The 21,563-nt window shown below is 39.9% G+C and overlaps 1 protein-coding gene across 2 annotated transcripts in view; it reads right to left on the reverse strand.

Annotated features, from left to right (window-relative positions):
- Positions 1 to 21,563, reverse strand: part of LOC116320559 (paired box protein Pax-7-like) — an 84,630-nt gene that overhangs the window by 33,929 nt on the left and 29,138 nt on the right. For both annotated transcript variants that reach the window (XM_031740186.2, XM_031740184.2), the window contains exons 5-7: positions 20,760 to 20,959; positions 12,991 to 13,150; positions 11,815 to 12,014 (exon numbers count right to left, since the gene is read on the reverse strand). In XM_031740186.2, the coding sequence (XP_031596046.1) occupies positions 11,815 to 12,014; positions 12,991 to 13,150; positions 20,760 to 20,959 (560 nt within the window). The remainder of the gene's footprint in view (positions 1 to 11,814; positions 12,015 to 12,990; positions 13,151 to 20,759; positions 20,960 to 21,563) is intronic.

Below are 21,563 nucleotides of genomic sequence, written 5' to 3' on the forward strand. Positions count from 1 at the left end.
ACCCGTGTCCATGGGTATTCACAGACACACACTATTTTCCTTGACTGCTGCCTCTAAGCATATCGTGCATTGTCGGTCTTGTGTGCCACTCAGCATTCAATATTTATTATTCACTGTTATTTATAGGTTGTTGCTGTGGTTTCCCTACTGTGTTTTTTTATTTTGTTTGTTTTCTTATTTCCAGCAGATGATGATGATGATGTATTTTCTCTCTGGCTCTCTTCCCCTCTGTTTTTCTTTCTCTCTCCTTTTCTTGAACTTCCCTCGTCTGCGTCTTTTTCTTTCCTATCCCCTGGTCCTGTCTGTTCCAATTGTAATAACTTAAAAGTTTAAAAAAAAATACGTTTTTAAATAAATCAACAAATCAATCAATTAATAATAAAGATCAATTAAGTGGACCAGTAGGGCAAAGCCATAATGATCCACTTGGGAAAATAAAATCTGTTGGGGATTTTTATTGGGCTTTAGAATAATTCTGATTGCTACTGCCAGATGGGACAGGCAAAAAAAAAGAAAAGAAAAAGAAAAGAAATGTCGGTGCAGAAACTATATTGGAATGAGATTATTCATTATATTGTTTCTCCACTGAAGAACACTGAGAATTTTGTGTCATGGTAATTGTTCTAGCCAAAGAACAACTATTTTATGCTACATTTACAATCATTCATGCTTTACTATAATGCACCACTTACTGTCAGGTTGAATGTTTGTCATGAGCAAATATAGCAATTGGGATTAAGGCTAGTGTTGCTTGTGTTGACAATATCTAACACAGTCTTCCTTTGAATCTTAGTCAGGAAATATTTGCAAAGCATTTCAAGCATATCGGTATCCATTCAAATATCTGATGCAATCAGATGCAGGTAATTATGCCATCATGTATGCCATTTTACTACTCAATATTTTTTTTTAGGCCAAGCATCTTCAGTGATAAAAACAAATCAAATTAAATTTCATGAAGAAATCATTGCTTGTCTATTGTAAGACAAATTCTAAGAAAAAAATGCACTGTAATCTATTTAAACTGACAGACAAATATCATATTTTGTGACAAATAAGTGCCACTATTCTGTTACCGTTATGTCAACAATAAAGACACACTCAGCAGTAAATTTCCTTGAGTGAGTCACAATATCAAATAACCGCTGTGAAAAATACTGCAACTACCCTGACTCATTGGAGACAAGTGCACTCTTTGGTCATTATACAAGAACTTGTAAAAACACAAGCATTTAAACAGAAAAGCAGATGTTATTTCCAGGTTATAGCTAATATTATCTGTGGCCAATCAACACCCACATTTCATCCAAACCACAAGAACTAGAGAGGCTTAACACTTCTCTACCCACTCAGTCAGTCAGACAGAACCCTGGGATATATTTAGTTTTTACTGAGGGAGGAGGAGAGGGTAACACTCTAAGTGACAAATAAAGAAAAATATATCCTACAAACATTCCATCAGTGGGTATGATTTAAATTCCTCTGCTTTTCTGGCAGCTTTCTTGAGTAGGTCTTGCATTTTATTTATTCATTTCTCGATAAAGCTGCTTGGTTTGCGTCTTGCCAAACTAAAGCAGCGTCTGTTTTTCAGAGGATTTCCAATTAACACCCCACACCCCCACCTCGTATCCATTCCTCATTACGGGAATGATGTAAATATATGTGCTCATCCTTTTTGATTTGTTGACATGGTAGCATGCCAGTTGACAGCATGCCCAGTCAAAGGGCTTAGTACTGCAAATTCTAATAGCAGCTGAGCCTAGTATTAGGTACAACTGTCATTGATATTCAGGTGCATAGAACTCTGTCTCCATGTCTTACACACTGTAAACTGGGGCGCTTTTTTGTAAGTAATATTTAATTGAGGATGGAGAGGGTTGGTGTGTGTGTGCAGGTTGGGGGGGGGCAAGCATATTTTACAGTATTGCTGGGGGTGGATGGTGTGCAGGCAAGGCCCCCACACCCCCCATCCCACCTCCTTATCTCAGGCCGACAGTTGTCAGGAATCACGAGCAGAGGTCTGAGTTAGCGCGGCAGGCAGGCCTGGGGATATGGATCAAAGAGACAGAGCTGGAGAACCAAAGAAGCTCTGATCCCCCAACACTGAAACCCACTCTATTCTATCCTTACTCACTCTCTCCCTCTCCCTCTCTCTCCCTCTCTCTCTCTCTCTCACCCTGACATCAAATGGCAAGCCAGAGAGCTCCACCATTCCAAAGCAGGCTAAATCTTCTTCTCACAACAAATTGGAGAGAAAATGTGAGAGGAGAAATGTGTTGTCATTTACTCATGGTGTGCTGAGGTGTTGGGGTCACTATAGGAAAATAATAGTTTCATCTTTCAAGCCAGGTCACTAAATTTTCTGACCTGACAAAAAGGTATTAGTCAAGCATTTCTGGCTGCCTGACTGAAAAGAAGAAGAAAAAATCATCACCATTTAGAATGCTGTAAAACAAAATGGATTCTTTTAATTTGTCCAAAAAACAGAGTGCTGCTTTAAAAAGGTTTCTTTTTTCAGAGAAGTTTGAAACAGCTCTGTTTGTAAAGCTGTGAAATTGTCCCTATTTACATGCAGTGCCATCACAGGGATAGCATTTCACACTGTCATTTTGTCTGTAACTGTTGAAACTGGGAAGTACCCACTCTCAACATGAAAGTCCACCTCTAATTCTTTCCCATTCAATTTAAGAGGAGGAGGTGCAGAAATGGCTTGTGTGAATTACATTGCAAATGCAATATAGCTGTTTCAAATTGATTTACTGGCTGTCAGACATACAGCATATGGTCTTCCTACCATTTTGAAGTGAGATCTTAGGAAATTTTCCCTGCATTGTTATCTCATGTAAATGCTTGGGAACATGATGAAAGGGTCAATGTCAGTAAAGCCATAATGGAAACCCTTCAGCTGGGACTCAGAATAGACCGAGAGGACAATAAACAGAATCCAGCAGCCTTTACTGCAGGCAAATTTCATGTCAGGAATGAATACTGTTTCAGTCAAATGAATTTACTAGAATGGATTTGAATTTAAAATTTGATAAGATGTACTCCACAGTGAACTGTTATGTCATGGCTTTGTTTTACCATAAAACAGGCAATAGTATAAATATACTTGAAAGGACGATACACTTATTTAAAACTCAACATTTAAAACTAAAGATTTAATTTTGTTAATTAAATCTTGAGGCTGCTTAAGATCATTCAGTATTTTTTAAACTGCAAACAGTATATGGGGGCATACCTGCTAATTAGTCTTCGTTATTAAAGACTCCATTCATCTCTAGAATTTATTGTCACTTCGCTGACACTACATATTGCTCATCTCAAGAGTCAGTTACAAACCATTAGTAAGGTGAACCCACCTCATCAAGACAAATAGTCAAAGTATCAGTGCCTTTCCCCCAACCTGGACCTGCGTCACTGTTGGCCAGGTTTTGGTTAAACGGGAGGAGCATGCTTTTTGTCCTTGCTCAGGTTCTACCATAAGGAGAATTGGGACTCTCATCATTGTCACTCTGTACTTTAACAAGGCAGTTCCACGTTTTCACCTCTACACACTGCTTTTCAAATTCACTATATTGCCAAAAGTATTCACTTGTCTTCCTTCAAACACATTTAAACTTAAGTGATATCCCATTCTTAATCCATAAGTTTAGTATGATGTCAGCCTATCCTTTGTAATCATAACAGCTTCAACTATTCCGAGAAGGCTTTGCACAAGGTTTAGAAGTGTGTTTATGGGAATTTTTGACCATTCTTCGAGAAGTGCATTTGTGTGGTCAGCAGTGTTGGGGAGTAACGGAATACATGTACCGCCGTTACGTATTTAGAATACAAAATATGAGTAACTGTATTCCGTTACAGTTACCGTTTAAAAAGGTGGTATTCAGAATACAGTTACTTTGTTGAAATAAATGGATTACACGGCGGTACTTTCCTGTTTCATATTGTCGCGGGTCAGGACTGTTTGGGTTTGTTTGACAGCTACGTTCTGTTGTTCCAGGCGGCAGCGTTACGGTTGCCATGGTTACAGGGTGACGCTCTCTCTCTCTCTGCGTGTTTCCTGGGTGAGAGAGGGTTTTTTTGTTGTTGTTGTTGTGCTAAGCTAAAAGGCAGAATGCTACAGGCATAACTCTAAAGAATGTAGCATCATGGGCAGTGTAGTCCGTGCTGCAGGGAGAATGGACTGCCATACCCGTTATGTGTCTGTGAGCGAGGGAGGGAGAAAAAGGAAAAGTAGAGTTGTCACTGAGCAAAAACGGGAGCTGGAAGCATGTAAATATAATAATAACCACTGCAGCCAAAAAGAGTGCCTGACGAGCCCAGTTATAAGTAAGCTATTAAGACTCAACTGTACACTGTGTTCGTGTTTTCCTCCGGAAAAAATAAGTTCCGTTGGAGCAGCCTTTCAACGCCTCTCTCTGTCTCCCGCAAGCAAAGTTGACCCAGACAACAAAGTAAAGCTAGTTTTCAGCTACGAGCCCGACACGGAACCCACCGTATTAGCCAGAGGTCCCTTTACTACGGTTCAGAGCCGCGGACCTTCAGTAACAGTAATAAATCACAGCAATAGTACATTCACGTAGTTGTAAACAGCATGATAATATATTAAGTAATCCAAAGTATTCAGAATACGTTACCCTCATTGAGTAACGTAACGGAATACGTTACAGAATACATTTTGGGGCATGTATTTGGTATTCTGTAATGGAATACATTTTAAAAGTAACCTTCCCAACACTGGTGGTCAGACACTGAAGGCCTGGCTTCCTTTTCTGTCAGGTTGAGGTCAGGAGTCTGTGTAGACCAGTCAAATTCTTCCACATCAAACTTACTCAACCATGTCTTTACAGACCTTGCTTTGTGCACTGGTGCTCAATCATATTGGAACAGGAATGGGCTATCCCCAGATGGAATTATCTTACTAATACTGTTGCTTGCTATTTGTTACAGACCATACAAGAAGTTTGGGCTTCAGTTTTGATGACTAAAATTCTATTGTTTTAATAGTTCATTACTTTATTTTATTTATATTTATTATTTTATTAGTGCATTAATCAGTTGATATGTGTCTGTGTATTGTATCCCATACAGTTTATCAATGTAGCTTACTAATCAAGCAAAGTAGTAACCTGATAACTGATAACTCCACCCACTTGTCCATTTAATCTAACTTCTGGCTAAAAAAGAACAATATGGGCAAAAATATTGCTGTTTCAAAATGTTAAGTCCAACACCACTGTCTGTGGTTTTGTTCCATCAGTATTTATACAGATTTTTATGTGTTGCTTGTACATTAGTCCCTCGTTTATCGCGGGAGTTATGTTCAAAAAATAACCCAAATAGAGGGAATAGAGCAGCTGCGAGCTAATTCAACATTAATGAATCAATGGTACGGAAGTAAAGGAAGCAAGAAGACTGAGTTGAATAAAGTTTGACTTATCTAATTGTTTTGTTTTGCTTAATGTGCCTTATAATTGAAAAATAGGGTAACTTCTACCTTCCTTTAGCATGTCCAGAAGTCCAACTTTTTGTGCGATGGTTAGCATCTTCCTCTGCCTTTTGGGTGCTGCCGCAGGTGCCTTTGATGGTGCAAAACGTTTCGTCAACGTTGTTGTGTTTGTTGGGGACAAAACTTACAACTATACAGTACAGCACTTCAGAGTCACACTGCTAGCGATAGAAGATTTCTGTATATATGACAAGCTGAACACATTCTGTACTGTACAGGAGACACGGCACAAGATGATTGACAATGGTCTACAGCCAATCAGGACACAGAACACAATGCGCTGTAAAAAACAAAACAAAAAGAAAAACAAAAAAAAAACATGGAAAATTGCACAAAAAAAGATCCGCAAAACAGCAAGGCCACAAAAGTTGAACCGCATTATAGCGAGGGACCACTGTACACACTCTGACAAACTTCCTTTAGTCTCCTTTCTTATCCCTATCCCTCCACAAAAACCTTTTGACCGATTCTGAGATCAATATTGCTGCTTCCCTCTTGGCTCCTTCCTTGTACCTTCCTTTTTTATTATTCATGCCATTAACATTTCATAGTTACGATCGAAAGACTGCATGAACAAAATCAGAACAGGAACTAACCAAATCAACACACAAACAAGCTTAACTAAAACACAACGTAGTAAAGAACATAAAAAGGTCCCTTAGGCTTAATCAGCTTTTCTATTATTCGAGTATACGCACAAACAAGCTTAACAAAAGTTACTTAAATACAAAAGTTACTTGGGGCCGGCTGTAGCACAGGTCATCTGCTGATTGGAGGTTCGATACCTGGCTCCCCCAATCTGCATGCTATATATCCTTGGGGAAGATTTTAACCCCAAGTTGCTCCAGGAGAGTAGACACGCTCTATATAAGAAGTCCACATACCATTTATTTTGATCAATGTATATGTACCCCCTACTAAGAGAGACACTTTTTAAAATGGTGTTTGAGCTTATAGCTATGGAAAATGTAGAAATTCTAGTTTGTGCTGGTGATTTAAATATGACCCTAAATCACAAACTTGGCACAACTAACAACAAAAGGTGTAAGAGCCAACTCTCAAGGCTAGTCAATATTTCATTAACAGAGCTGGGGATGTTTGAGTGGGGAGTAGAGTAGAATGTGTAATCACCTTCCAGAGGATGAAGTTCGCCATACATCAGTCTGTTCAAAGACTGATTTTTTTCATGAATTATGTTGATAGACACAGAGTGGAAGATAACAAAATAGGAAGAACGGATCTGTTGGATCATTGTACTGTCTTCCTCAATATTCATCTACTCAGAAGGACCAAACACACACACTGAAAATTAAATGTGGGAACCTTAAATAATCAAGAAATGAAAGAAGAGATCAAGACAGACATTAAATGTCTGTCTTAATCTCCTCAGGTATGTTTCACAGACAGTAAAAACATACCTGAGGAGAAAATGAACTGCAAAAACTGCTTTTTGAAAAGGAGAAGAGAAGAAAAATACAAAAAGCTGACCAATGAGTGAACACAGTTAGAATCTCAACATAAAAAACAGTGAGGAAACAGCACTACGTGTTACTATATTGCTGTTTTGTTATTACAACACTACAGCAGTTGGATGAAGTTTTGAGTAATGAGCTAGAAAGGAAACTCAAATTTACTAGACAACTCTATTATGAGTCAGGAGCTAAAGCAGCAAAATATCTAGCTAGGCATATTGAAAGACTATTAGTGCAGTTCATAAAATTAGATATCCAGTAACAGACCAAATGCTGTTTGAACCAGAGGAAATTCAAAATGTGTTCTATGATTGCTACCAAAAAATATATTCACAACCCCAAGCAAAATGTGAATTGGAAATAAGCAAATTTCTCTAGCTTCTGGATTTACCGGCTATAGGAGAGTTACAAAATAGAAAACTGCTCTCAGAAATTACAACAAAGGAACTACTTAGTGCAACAAGCAAACTGAAAATGGACAAAACCTTAGGTAGCAAATGGTATAAGACCTTTAGGGAGGAGTTGTCTCCAATTCTCCTAAAATCTCTCTATGAAACCATGACCTCAGATGGAAAACCTCATACCTGAGTTGATAGACAAAGATCAGTCTGGTTTTATTCAAGGTTGACAGGCTCAAGATAATATAAGGCATATCCTTCACTTAATCAATCATGCTCATAAAACAAAATCGGAAATGCTATAAGTAAGTTTGGACACCAAAAATGCATTTGATTGTGTTAGTTGGACATTCTTGTACAAAGTGTTGGAAAAATTTGAATTTCAGCCTCAGTATATACAGTGTACTAAAGGTCTTTATAGAGATAAAGTTACAAAGTCATTTAACCAGCTGGTTTGCTCTACAACGAAGAACCTGCCAGTGATGCTGCCTCAGCCCAACACTCTTTGCTCTCTTCATAGAGCCATTGGCACAACTGATAAGACAAAATGACTGCATAAAAGAAATTGAAGTAGGAGGACAAGAACACATGGTGGCACTGTTTGTCGACGATGTCATAGTGGCACTTTGCGAGCCAGAGAGAAACTTCCTGAGACTATTGAAATTGCTAGAGGAATTTGTTAAAAATACTCTGGCTACAAACTTAATGTAAACAAAACTCAAACTCTGGCTATAAATTACTCTCCCTCTTCATTAATCAGCAAACAACACAGATTAAAATGGAAGACTAAATCTACTACATATCTTGGTGTGATAACAAAATCTTTTAAGGAAACATATGAATTTAATTATTACAAAATTAATGATCACATTAAGCTTGATATCAGGCAGGAGTCAGCATTCAACTTACATTCCGATTTGATATAATCAGAATGAATATTTTTCCTAAGATTACTCTTCTATTTATCTATGTTAATCTATTACAGTCAATACTTTTCACTATCCCTGACACTTAGTTTAGGCACTGGAACAAAAGTATATCTAGATTTATCTCTGCTGGCAAGAGTCTAAGAATGTGTTAAAAACACTCCATTTGAGGAGTTTGAGGCAGTATTTTTTTGCTTCTCAGATGAGGTTTTTAGTCTGTGCATGTTGGCCTTATTACAAATCAAATGGAAAATAATAGAAACTAAAGCTGAGTCATTTTCAATTCAATCAATTCAATCAAATTTCATCAATTAGGTGATACAGATTAAGTTTGTAAGGGAGTTCAGTCTTGGAGGATATATTGGGTTGCTTGACTGGCCTGCATTTGATTGTAAACCTCATCCAAAAATTAGGGAAGGATTTTCTAAACAATGGGAAAACAAGGCTATAACAGCACTATGCACATTAATGCAAAAAGGGCAATTTAAAAGGACTACGAGAGGAATTTAATCTAGATCAGCTAGACTTCTTTAGCTATCTACAGGTAAGGGATTACTATTTAACAAAAATAAAGCCAGTGCTACCTTTAGGAGACGATACATTTTAGCTGAAGCCTACAAGAAAAAAAACATTAAAAATTTCTCTGTGGAAGAAGAATTAAAGATACAAAAACTGGAGAATATTTGGCTGGAAGTTTGTTTTTTCATCACATCACATTAGGAGCAAATTCTCATCATTGGAGCCCTGGTAGAGGCAGTGTGGGAACCTTTGTGCCAATTACACCCATATCTTTTGAACATGTAAAAAAAATAAAGCCATTTTGGGATCAAATTCACATTAAACTGTCTAAATTACTTGGATCTAAAATACCAGTGTGAAGCTCTTTCCTTTTTGTCCCCTACTTGTGGCTAACATAATGACGTGATGAAATATGTTTAAAAATTATTATTCAAAAAATGATTTATTATGAAGCAAAAGGCAGAGTGATACAGGGATAGCATGTATGACGCATGTAAATATAATAATAACCACTGCAGCCAAAAAGAGTGCCTGACGAGCCCAGTTGTAAGTAAGCTATTAAGACTTGACAGTACACTGTGTTCGTGTTTTCCTCCGAAACAATAAGTTTTCTTTGGAGCAGCCTTTCAATTCCTCACTGCATAGCTCCCCCTGTCTGTCTCTACTGTTACTACATAACAACGAAAAAGGCAAATGCCAATAATGTATATATATACATATATTCAGGTGCAGAATGAGCTAATTTGCATATAATTCCTGGAGCTATGTGACGTAGCACTATGTCGCTACCTCCAGATGAACAGAAAAAACTTTTTGTATCAAGTATTTATAGTTTCCCCTGAAGCAATCTACCTGTCCTAGCTTCAGAGCACAAGCCAATGTCTGGACATTCTCTTTCAGGATTTTCTGCTAGAAAGCAGAATTTATGGTTCCATCAGTTATGACAAGTGGTCCAGGTCCTGAAGCAGCAAAGCAATCCCAGACCATCACATTACTATCACAATGTTTGCCTGTTGGTATTATGTTCTTTTTATGAAATACTGTATTAATTTTATCACAGATGTAGCTGGTCTCAAGCCTTCTAAAAGTCTTTGTCTTGTTAGTCCACAGAATCGTTTTGTTTTTTTGTTTGTTTGCTTTTTTTTGTCATGTGAGATGAGTTTTTGTATTCTTTTTAGTATCTTTTTTGGTCAACGGTGTGGGTTTTTGCCCATTCTCCCATGGATACTATGGATACTATTTTTGTCCAGTATCTTTCTTATTGTTGAATCACAAACAGTGACCTTAACTGAGACAAAATAAGGCCTGTAGTTCTTTATATGTTGTTAAGTGTTCTTTTGTGACCTTCTAGAAGAGTCTTTGTTGTACTCATGGAGTCATTTTGGTGTCAATGTGATTCCCTGGTGTCCCAAGTGCATTAATGCATTTCAGTCCAACAGTGACAAGTTTAGTCGATGTATCATTTGTTTTTCACATTCACTTAAATTTAGGATTGGAACCAGGGAATTATGGAGTCACTAGCACAGTCACCACTCATAGAAGGAAGGTTCTTAGCTTTGACAGGTTTCTGTGTAGACTTTGCATGTTCTCCCTATGCCTGTGTAAGTTTCCTCCAACTTTCCTACAAAATTCTTGTCCTTGTCTCCAGAGTCCAAAGTCCAGAGTCCAAAGAAAAAATGGCCTACTCCACTCCATAACACTTTTACCAATTCATTGCACTTCCATTCAAATTGTTTGGAGCCCCAGCCCATTCCTATGGCCTGGGTGGCATATTCTGCTATGATGTTACTATCCATAGCAACACCTGTGTGGAGCATATGGAGTGGATGGCCGTAGTCCTGAAATCTCTGAGGCAGACAGCGCTCGCAGCCATCCCGAAAAAGTGTGCAGTTGGATGGAGGGTGGTGCAGTATCAGTGGTACCATTTTGGGAGGAGGACAGGTGCACCCCAGAACAGACAAAACAGCAGGAACCACATCCTGCTCAGATCCCGAGAACAAAAAAAAAAAGGTGACTATTTTCTTGAGACTGGCTGGTGTTACCGTCAGTTCATGTAGAACTTTGCAGGGATGACCAGCCCCTTGACAGACCTCACCTGAAAAGGTGCCCCAGATCTGGTCCAGTAGACAGAGTAGTCCCAGGGGGTGTTCATGCAGGTAAGGAGGGGTCTATGTGTGGAACCCATGTTCCACATTCCTGACTTTTCTTTCCCTTTTATTCTGCAGACCGATGCCTTGAACAGGGGTCTGGGGTGTATTTTATCCAAGCAGGTGGGGTTGATTGCCTGCCTGCATGCCAGGTCCTTTTGTATCACACCACTCAGTTGAGTTTGTCAATAAGACATCTTTAATTTAGATTTAATTTGGAACATCTACTCTAACTTGTTGTACTGTGGATTAAGACAAGAAATGCTAATTTCAAAACTTGCCATGGAGCCATCTGGTTTGTAGTGTCACTACAATCAGGCTCCACACCAAATTAAATTGTTTATTTTCCACAATGGAAATTAATATTAACCTATGGTCATGTTGCAGGAAGCAGCCTAACTCACTCTAGCCATAGCAACAATATACTTAGAATTTCTTGTAAAAGTATATAACACAAAAATACTTTTACTGTGACTTTTTACTGTGGCTCAAACACTGTTGGTGAAAACCCACATGCATTAATTTCCAGCTCATAATCATGACAGTGCTGTATCACTGTTCCAAATTAATCAAGTAAAAGACAGACAAAGAATTTAATTTCCTGGTTATACGTATCAAAGGCATTAAATGTCAAAATCCATTTTAGTCCATGGCTTGTTTTTTATTTCCTATTTATATTGAAATAACAACTACTTATACCCTTCTTTTATTGCATTTTCAGTCGAATATGAATAGAATAAATGATATACACTGACCAAAGTCCTTTCCTTTCATTTTATTCATGACTGAGTAAGTGCTTATCCTCGTGCATAAATATCCCAGCCATAAAGCAGGACTTGCCTGTGGAGATAGCCCATTGCTGACAGGGTTGACATGGTTACTAGGAGTACCAGAGTTCATGAAGGTGTCAGTGTAGCTGGAGAAGCCGTGCCGGTTGGTTGCCAGACCATAGGCAGTGCTGCCGTCAGGACTTGATAAACCACTCTGGTGCATGGTGGAAGGAGGTAAGGGTTGGGGACGGTGAACAGTAGCCCCACCATCTGAAAAGTAAAACACTTCACACATATATATTTGTTCCTTCCTTTATGTAAATAAGACACTAGCTAGGCTAGGCTACCTGTTCTACCAGTCTGTATACCAGATGAGAATAAACACATTCCTGAATATATGTATATGTAACACCAACATATAAACAATGCAAGTTTGACAACTTAAGTACACCACCATGATGCCCCACAGGCTTAATTGGCTTAAAAGGCTTACGTATCTAGTTTAGGATGTCTTTACAACTAAACACAACGGGGAAAGCTGGGTTAAACCTGACTGACGTTTTGATAGATACAATTACAAATATTTCCAATAGCAGGTTGCATCACTACTCTCTCTTTGTTTGGGAATTTTTCTGCTTTTTCCAAAATCTACCAAGCCAAAATTCATAAACCTTGAAGCAGTGGTGGAGGATGGGCAAAGGAACAACCTGGCATGGAGATTTTGTTTGTTAAAACTGCAAAATCGGCATTGACCTTCATAGACAATACAGTTTCTTATTGCTTTTCAATATAGTACTAATTCCGTGATTCCTTTGATTACACACTAACATTAATTGGGGATGGCATGCTCTCTGTAATCAGTTTTTTATTCTGTGGAACCACCTAGTAAGTCATGCCTATAATTGAAACAATAATTTTGTTCTGAGGCAATATGCTTTAATGTAATAGATAGAGGATAACATTGCATTTTCTTCTGCTAGAGATTAGACATTATTGGCAGTTTAGAACCTCTTCCAGAGAAAAACTTACATTGATCATTAATTTGTTCCATACATCCAGTCAAAAAAAAAAAAAAAAAACACACACACACACAAAAACAAGACCCAGCAATATAGTTATAAAAGTGCCCATCATGAATCATTATTTGTTGGTAAGAACATGGCCAAAATAGCGGTATCCACCAACTCCTTAGGAAAACCTATATGTCGCATATGTAATCTATCAGTGAAAGGAGTATCTGTTCTACCTTGAGTGTTGGTTGGGTAGTTGGATTCTGGCAGCTGATATGTAGGAAGTGTTGGCATCCCTGCAGGAGGAAATCCCCCTGGAAGAAGGTGATTGAATGCTGCAAGTTGATTGGCTCCTGCTTGTTTTCGCCACCTGGCCCTTCGATTGCTAAACCACACCTTGGAAGAGAAATATAAATAAATAAACTGGAAGGAAAACAACAAAAGCCTCACTTTCTTAGTTGTTGAGTTGTTGATACTAAGGGTCACGGAAAAAGTCCTGTTTCATTTTTATTAATTAGAAATTAGCTTCTGCCTTTCAATAGACAGAAATAAAATGTGTAGTCTAATGGTGTGAGGTAGCCAATGAAATAATAAAGCAATGTCAGCCAAACCCCACTGGTTACTGAAAGTTAGGTTTTTTTTCACCAACTTATTTTATATTTAACCTGATCCAGAGCATAGCTGAATTTAAAATCAGCTAGACTTTGCACATTTTCATTGATGCTTTTCTGATGCCCTGCTAAAGGTCTCACAGATTCTCTGCTGAAAGAGAATTTTACCTTTTCTCGCCACAAAGTACATAATAATAATGGATTGCATTTATATAGCGCTTTTCGGGACCCCTCAAAGCGCTTTACAATATCACTATTCATTCACTCTCACATTCATACACTGGTGAAGGCAAGCTACAGTTGTAGCCACAGCTGCCCTGGGGCAGACTGACAGAAGCGAGGATGCCATATCGCACCATCAGCCCCTCTGGCCATTACCAGTAGGTGAAGTGTTTTGCCCAAGGACACAACAACCAAGACTGTCTGAGCCGGGGTTCGAACCGGCAACCTTCCGATTAAAAGACGAACTCCCAACTCGTGAGCCACGATCACATACAGATAGTCCTTTTGTAAAATTTCACACACAGGGCAAGATCCACAATCAAAAGCCTATATTTTATTGTTGAGAATATCAAAAATGATTCAGGACATATAACTTACTCTAAGCATTAATATATTGGGACATGCCATCATTTCAAAGGTAAAACTTCAGCACATTAATGTTTGTAGTGTGTGTCTCTGTGTGTAAATCAGATTTCTTCTTCACTTTTAGTCCTGCATTTTTGTTTTCATTTCAATTAAACTATACCACTCACATAATTTAACATAGGCATACTTAAGATGACCTTTATTAGTCCCACAGGTGGGAAATTTGTTAAAACTACACATTTGTTAACATCTACACATAGGGTCACAGCAGAAATCTATGTATTGCTTGCAGCTTTCTACCTGCCCACTTTTTCCAGGAATCCTCTTTTTCATTTAGTGCAAACGAAAATGTGCCTTTCATGTAGAGAAGCTGATTTGGACTTCTATATCTGCAGAGCAGGCTTAAATTATTACAACAGGCGTTGTTGCCTTGAGGTACTTGCGAAAAAAACGCAGAAGTAGATCATAAGGTCTCACTACCTCTGCAGAAGAGACGTGACTGCGACTGGAAAAGAAACAGAATATGACCTATCATCATTTTGCCTCTTCCTGACCATAACTAGAGGAAATAATAACATGATATCTTTGGGTTGTTTTCTCATGCAAGGATAAATAGATGTGGAATGTATATGTTTGTACATTTATAGATACATATTTCTGGCACATTTAGAGACATATTTAAAGCTCTGTGAGTGGAACCCATGTTCCACATTCCTGACTTTTCTCCAATTCAAAGGAAATATTAAAAAAAATTACAAATAGCTGTGTTATTTAATTAGCTCAACCACAAATATCCACATTTCATATTTCATACTGGAACATTGCAAAAAGGATCTGACTTTGCCTGTAGTTATCTGAAAAATAAAACAGAATTTAATTACATTTTTCTAGCTGTAAAAGACATTTGGGCTGCTCGCATGTCCGTAATCAAGGTTTTAAACAGTTGGAAGGTGGATTTAACACCTCCGTGTTTTTAACTCTGCAGGCGTGATTGTGGATGCCGTGCAGGTGCATCCACCTTCCCTGCAAGGCACCGCAGACCACGCCCCACCACACCCCCCCACTGCTCAATAGAGGCCAGGGAGCCATCCGGCCGAACCTACTCCCACCCCCCTTCCCAACCTGACACTACCCAACAGGGCAGTGGCAGCGGTGGCGGCAATGCAGGTCCGGAGGCCGGCCACGCCTCCAGCGGTGGCGGCAACGCTGGTCCAGAGGTCGGCAACCTGGCGAGCTGGCACAACCCGGCAGGCACGGTCGTGAGACCCTGCTCACAGGAGGCTGAGCCGGGATCCATTGCTCCGCTGCCGCCTTGACATCGGCCCCAGGTTGACCGCACTTCCCTGGCCCGAGAACCTTCGTCTCCCTGCACAGTTCGTCCACCGCTCCCGGCTGGAAGCAGCAGGCACGGCCCCACTCACGCCTCATCCACCTCATCCAAGGACAGAGAGACTCAAGAAGAGCTTTTATCCTCAAGCCATCCGGGCCCTAAACCAGCGGCTACTCCACCACTTCCGGCAGGAGCAGCTCTTCACCCGGCTGCTCCCCCTCCTCCGACAGCCAAGGTGCCCCACGCGGCTCCTCCACCGCTTCCCCACCGTCGGGATACACCGGTGTGGGGTGGCGGTGGTGGTGTTGACCAGGCCCGGAGCCAGATCCTCAATCCTCTCCAGGTGACACGCTGTCTGCTCCCGCAGCTCCTCCTGCTGGCGGTATGCCTCCACCACCTGCTTCCGCTGAGTGGCCACCAATTCAACTACCCTCTCGGCCAGCTCTCCCCCTCCCTGGCTCTGGCGTGGGCCTGCCGTGCCGCATCCTGGGTTTCGGCACCACTGTGGCGCGATTAAGGCCATCTTTATTGAACATGTACATCACACCACTTTTACAATACTTACCAACCCTTACAAACCCCCTGTTTTTAACTCTGCGGGCATGATTGCTCTGACCAACCTTTCCACTCTCTGCTCTGGCTTCACTAAAAATCGCACAGCAAGAGAGAGAGAACTCATTAACTAATACATCACACACCTGTCCAAACCAAACTCCCTGGCACTGCCCCTTGAGCTCACTGCACCACCCCTCCCCTGCACCTGAGTCAGGGACCACACCTCCGCCACAGTTTCTCAGAAAAATGTTTGGGGTTTTTAAATGTTTTTCAGAAGAAGACCTACAACTCTATGAAAGACATAATGCACCTATGGACATATCAAGCCTAAAGGATGATGTACCAAAGTTATCCTTGGACCTCAAACCAAAAACTGAAGTTCTTGAACTGTTCCAACATCGCTGTGGAAAAAGATAAAATCCATCATCCAAGGAAAGTATCCACAAAACTCAATCCAGTGAGTGAAGACGGGGCTCTAGCTGTGGCCTCTGGAAGAAACACTCCCAAGGCTTCCTTTCCTCCTGCTATGGCAGTGTGGCGCCCTGTTCCACTCCTGTATTTGCTGACATCGGTACCCTCCAACCAACCACCAAGAACGTCACTGCAGACATGACCTATGGTCATGTGCTCTGGAGTGACTGAAAAAATGAGATCACAGATACAAGCTGTGGAAATGAGCGTCCTCCTAAGTGTGTATGGCTTCTCCCTTAGAGATAAGGTAAAGGGATTAGTGATCCAGGAGGGGCTCAGAGTAGAGCTGCTACTCTACCACATTGAAAGGAGCCAGTTCAGGCATCTGATGAGGATGCCTCCAGAAACAGTTTTCTGTGCATGTGCCCCCGGGAGGAGGCCCAAGGGCAGGCCTAAGACATGCTGGATGGACTAAATATATCGGCTGGCCTTGGAATGCATTGGTGTTCCCAGGAGAAGGCGGCTGGGGAGAGGAAGCTCTGGGCTTCTCTACTTAGGCTGCTGAATGTGGACAAGTGAGAGAAGAAATTATCTGACAGATGACTAACTTAAGCAGAGAAAGCCATCCTTGTGAACGATTTTAACTTTGATGTCACACCACACAAATCTCACATTTGGAACTAATTACAGCCACAGATACAGTCATCCAAAAGAACAACATTGTGGATGCAGAAGCGGAGCAACTGAAGAGGAAAGTGTCAGCCTGTCTTTGCAACACAAGGCCCCCAACCTCCAGTATCACAGACTCTCTGAGGCACTTGAAAACAGACAATACTCCTGATCACATCTCATACAACAGATTATACCCAGGGGAAACTATACCGAGCCAGTATGGTTTACCAGTGATACCTAAATAAGGGGGTACTTTTAATGTTCATTGGCAGTGTGATCATTGGCAGTGTGATCCAACTATATAAATAAAATTGAATTGAATTGAATTGAATTGATCAATCTGTTACCTCAAACACCTCAAAGTTCCTGACTTGAATTTTGTGGAGAAAGTGAAAGATGTTGTGAGGACAAAAGAAATAAGTGGCTCTTATGGCATTATGTCTGTCTTTACTTGTCTTCCAGCTACTGATTGCATGGTAGTTTGTACACTGAAGACAGTTAAAGAAGCAGGGACCCACTTGGTCGGTAATGAGGGTGGTTCTATTCTGAAATGGGGTCATTGTGTAATTTCTTACAATGTCCACATATAAGTGCCAGTACTACAAATAGAAACATAGGTGTGTCATGGATTCACTAGGCACAACCCCATTCATTTCCAATGATTCTGACCAACTATAATACATGTGTTTAGAACAAAATTGGTTGCTAATTGCAGCCATGCAAAAACAGTAATTTTGCATGGCTGCATTTTCTGTGCAAATATTGTTGAATTAAATTTCAGAGACAATCATTCAAGCTGACTATAACTGGTTTCTCCATGTTTATACATTAAGTAGTACTGAAACAATGATTTGATTTGACACACAAATATTTTTAGTTACAGTCTTTGCAGTTCTCTGTTTCCCATCACTATATCTGTACCATACTATGTAATAAGTATTTAATATTAATGTATTTTTTGAAAACTTTCATTGCCTCAGCTTAAGGACACAGAAATAGTATTCAAATGTAGTGTAAAGTTATAACTAGGTCTACTTAACTGTGCCATTATCCAAAGAAGGGGTCTCCAACTCCAGGGCTTGAGGGCCGGTGTCCTGCAGGTTTTAGATGTGTCCTTGATCCAACACAGCTGATTCAAATGGCTAAATTACCTCCTCAACATGTCTTGTAGTTCTCCAGAGGCTGGTAATCAACTAATCATTTGATTCAGGTGTGTTGACCCAGGGTGAGATCTAAAACCTGCAGGACACCGGCCCTCGAGGCCTGGAGTTGGCGACCCCTGATCCAAAGTTAAAAATGTAGCCAACATGATTGAGAAATAGTAAGCTTCAAAACAAGTTAGAAGGTGGGCATTGAGTTGGATTTTCTTTTAATTTGTACTCCATTAACTCATTCTATGTGTAGGATGGATGTAAGACGACCAGTGTCAAGTAGAGGCTTACAGATAATTCTGAGGTCTGCATTCATGACCTAAGTGGCAGGCATGGAGGAGTTTCCATGCCACGCTGGTTTCTCATTGTCTCAGTTTTCTGTGACTTGATTGAGCCACTTTGCAGTTATGGCTTAAAGTTCCCCTGAGAGCCAAGACTTCCATGATCTGCTCTGATTTTTACAATGAGTGGTAGACTCTAAAATGGTGGGAAAAACAAATTCCAGCCAAGAATCTGGGAGTGAGACATGCAAGAGGAATGCAGCACCCACCCTACTGCTGAAAACTTACAGCTGTTGTTAGAACTCTACAATATTTTCCCAAACACAACTGAGGCACTGTGAAGCTGTCAAACAGATACCAAAGCCAGTTTCCTTAGTGGGGATGTGAACAGCTGGCAGAGTCTCCAGAAGTTAGAGAGAGTTAGTCTTGCACACTAAACAAATATATAAAATACTGTGAAAAAGTCTCACACCTCATTTCTTTATATTTTGCTAAGAATATGGGAAATGTACAGTGATGTATTGAAAACAAACATATTTGGTACAGAGTTTGTATAATTCTAATGAGATTAAAAGTCAGTATTTGTATGACCAAATTTATTGTTCATCACAGCTTGAACTCTTTTTGGCAGCCATGCCAATCAGATACTTTGCATCGGGGTCAAAACCTGACAGTGCTTTTCTGCATTCATAATTGAAATGCAGCCAGTAGTTCTTCTTTAATGTGGCATACCAGAGCCTTCTCTCCCAGTTTCCCTTCCTTATGAATGGCTTCTTGACCGTCAACTTTGTTGAGCAATAGATGAATCAACTGAAGGACCAGAACTGTCTCTCAGGTCCTGTGTCACATCATTTTATCCTGTTATGGACATTTCTTATATCTTTCATCTACTTTAGATTGCTTTTAAGGCCTCCTATTTTTGTCCTCTACTTGTCCAGCTTCCTCGTTTTTTAAGGATTTACTGCATAGCTAGCTGGTGAGCTAACCGATCTTTAAGGATAACCATGTTGGTGCAAAAATACAATTTTATGCCTGCCAACCTGTGTTATCATTACCATTCAACTAAAGATATGAAAGCAAATAATGTATTTTTGTAACAAGCTACTTAGTTTGTTCATTGTTTTTATTTCATCACCATGTTCCTTAGAACAATTTAAAATTCGGTATTTGCTAAGTTGTCTGTTTTGTATTGACACTGTCATGGTCCCTCTGTCTTTGCTGGCCTGACCTCCATTTCGGGGGTGGGGTTCCCTCCACCTCAAGCCCTCTTTCTCTCCCTCCTCTGTGTGTGTGGTTTCTTTTCTTTGTGCAGCATTGGGACCTTGAAGAAGTTCCCACTCTTGAGCCACATACACCTGCTGACAATCATACGTCTGCCGCTGATGATCCCGTCAAGGGGCACTATTTAGTAGAGCGGTCGAGCTTCAGTCAACACTGAATCGTTGAGTGACAATAGTCACTGGAACCCTGGCTCATCCAAAGAAGTGATCTTGTTGTGTTTCTCTTAGTGAAGGAAACTAACCCTCTGTTCTTTTTATGTCTAAAAAACCCAAGGAGAGTTTTGAAGACAGTACCAAGGTTTTTGTAAATATTTTGGATAGAACTGTGGAGTGTGTGTTTGGAAGGAATTGCCCCACCGGGAGTTGGGGCAGTCACCACTGAGAAAATCACGTTTTGTTAGAACTGTTTTACACCTTGTTTTTTCACTGTAAATAACCTCACTGTAACTGTTCAGGAAGTCTCGTGACTGGGTCCTGTTACTGTGCCATTTGGCAAACCCAACAGACACAACACTGGTTCATCCTTTGGGTTAGGTGCCTTTTTATGTTTGAATGATACATAGGCCAGAGTTAACATGCAAAACAAATCTGAATATGTTCAGTGGAATAGGAAAAATGAGTTAAAGAGAATTTTAAAAAAAACAACTTTGGAAGGGTACCTGAGAAACCATTGCTCAAGACTATTTTTTAAAAATGACATGACAGTCTTGCTCCTTGAAAGCAAAATATAAAGAAACAAGTGGTGGCTCAAGACTTCTGGATAGTACTGCAAGTAATTTATGAAACAGTATAGTAGAATGCTGCATAGTCAACAGTAAAGGTTCTAACCAGTATGTGTGATTTCAAAAAAGGTCAATATTTTACTAATAATCTATTGAGAATGTTGCAGCATTGTGTTGGACGACACACAATACAAAACATCATTCATGTTTCTTTATAGAGATGCTCTCTATCAGTGCCTCAGTTCAAGTAGTCAGTTTCAACATTTAAAATGAGTAAGTGTGTCTTTGTGTGTGGGTTTGAAAAAAAGAGATCAAGGATGGAATGAAAAATGGACAGATGAAGGGTGTAACTCATGGATGGAGAGATCTATGGATTAATGGATAGTTGAATACTAAAGCATTACCTGGACCCTGGCCTCAGTAAGTTTTGTTCTCTGGGCCAGCTCCTCTCTAGTGTAAATATCAGGATAATGTGTTCTTTCAAAAGCCTTCTCCAGCTCCTCCAGCTGCTCCGCTGTGAAAGTAGTCCGACTCCTACGCTGTTTCCTCTTCAGTGGAAGGTCAGGCTCTGATTCCACATCTGACGATTCATCCATCCGGCTGCCTGAATAAGCACAAGGTAAATACGAAGGTATTTAGAGCATTTAGGAAGACTTTAGTCATCATGTTTTAGTGAATATGTATTAATGCAGAATATTCACAGGACAACTGAGATGTACAAACAAATTGCCCCAATTTATAGATGCAATGGGATGCTAACCCTGACCTCATGTCAGTCATTAGCATAAAATTTGAACTTCAGTGAAGATACCCTCTCTTGGTTAACTAATTTGAAATGCTGTTAATTTGTAAAGTCTGCTCTCAGAACAAAGGTTCAGCTTCAGGTTCCTTTATCTGTTCCTTTTTTTTAAAACCTTGTTGTTTTACATTTTGGGATCAGAAACCTTTGCCCAGAAGAAAGAAACTGAAATTCACTATGCAAAGGATGGTAAATTAAACCACTTCTTAATTGCTGAAGAAGATAAGTCTTTACACTATTACTTTGGTATTTTTCAGTAAAATGACTTGAAATGCACTGAAACATAATTACCATTTCATGGTAATGTAGGTAAAATAGCTCAGGAGGTAGGGCAGGTCATCTGCTGATCGATTCCTGGCTCCCCCAGTTTGCATATAAATATCCTTGGGCAAGATACTAACCCCCACTT

Source organism: Oreochromis aureus, linkage group 20 (assembly GCF_013358895.1).
Source record: "Oreochromis aureus strain Israel breed Guangdong linkage group 20, ZZ_aureus, whole genome shotgun sequence".
NCBI classification, from domain to species: Eukaryota; Metazoa; Chordata; class Actinopteri; order Cichliformes; family Cichlidae; genus Oreochromis; species Oreochromis aureus.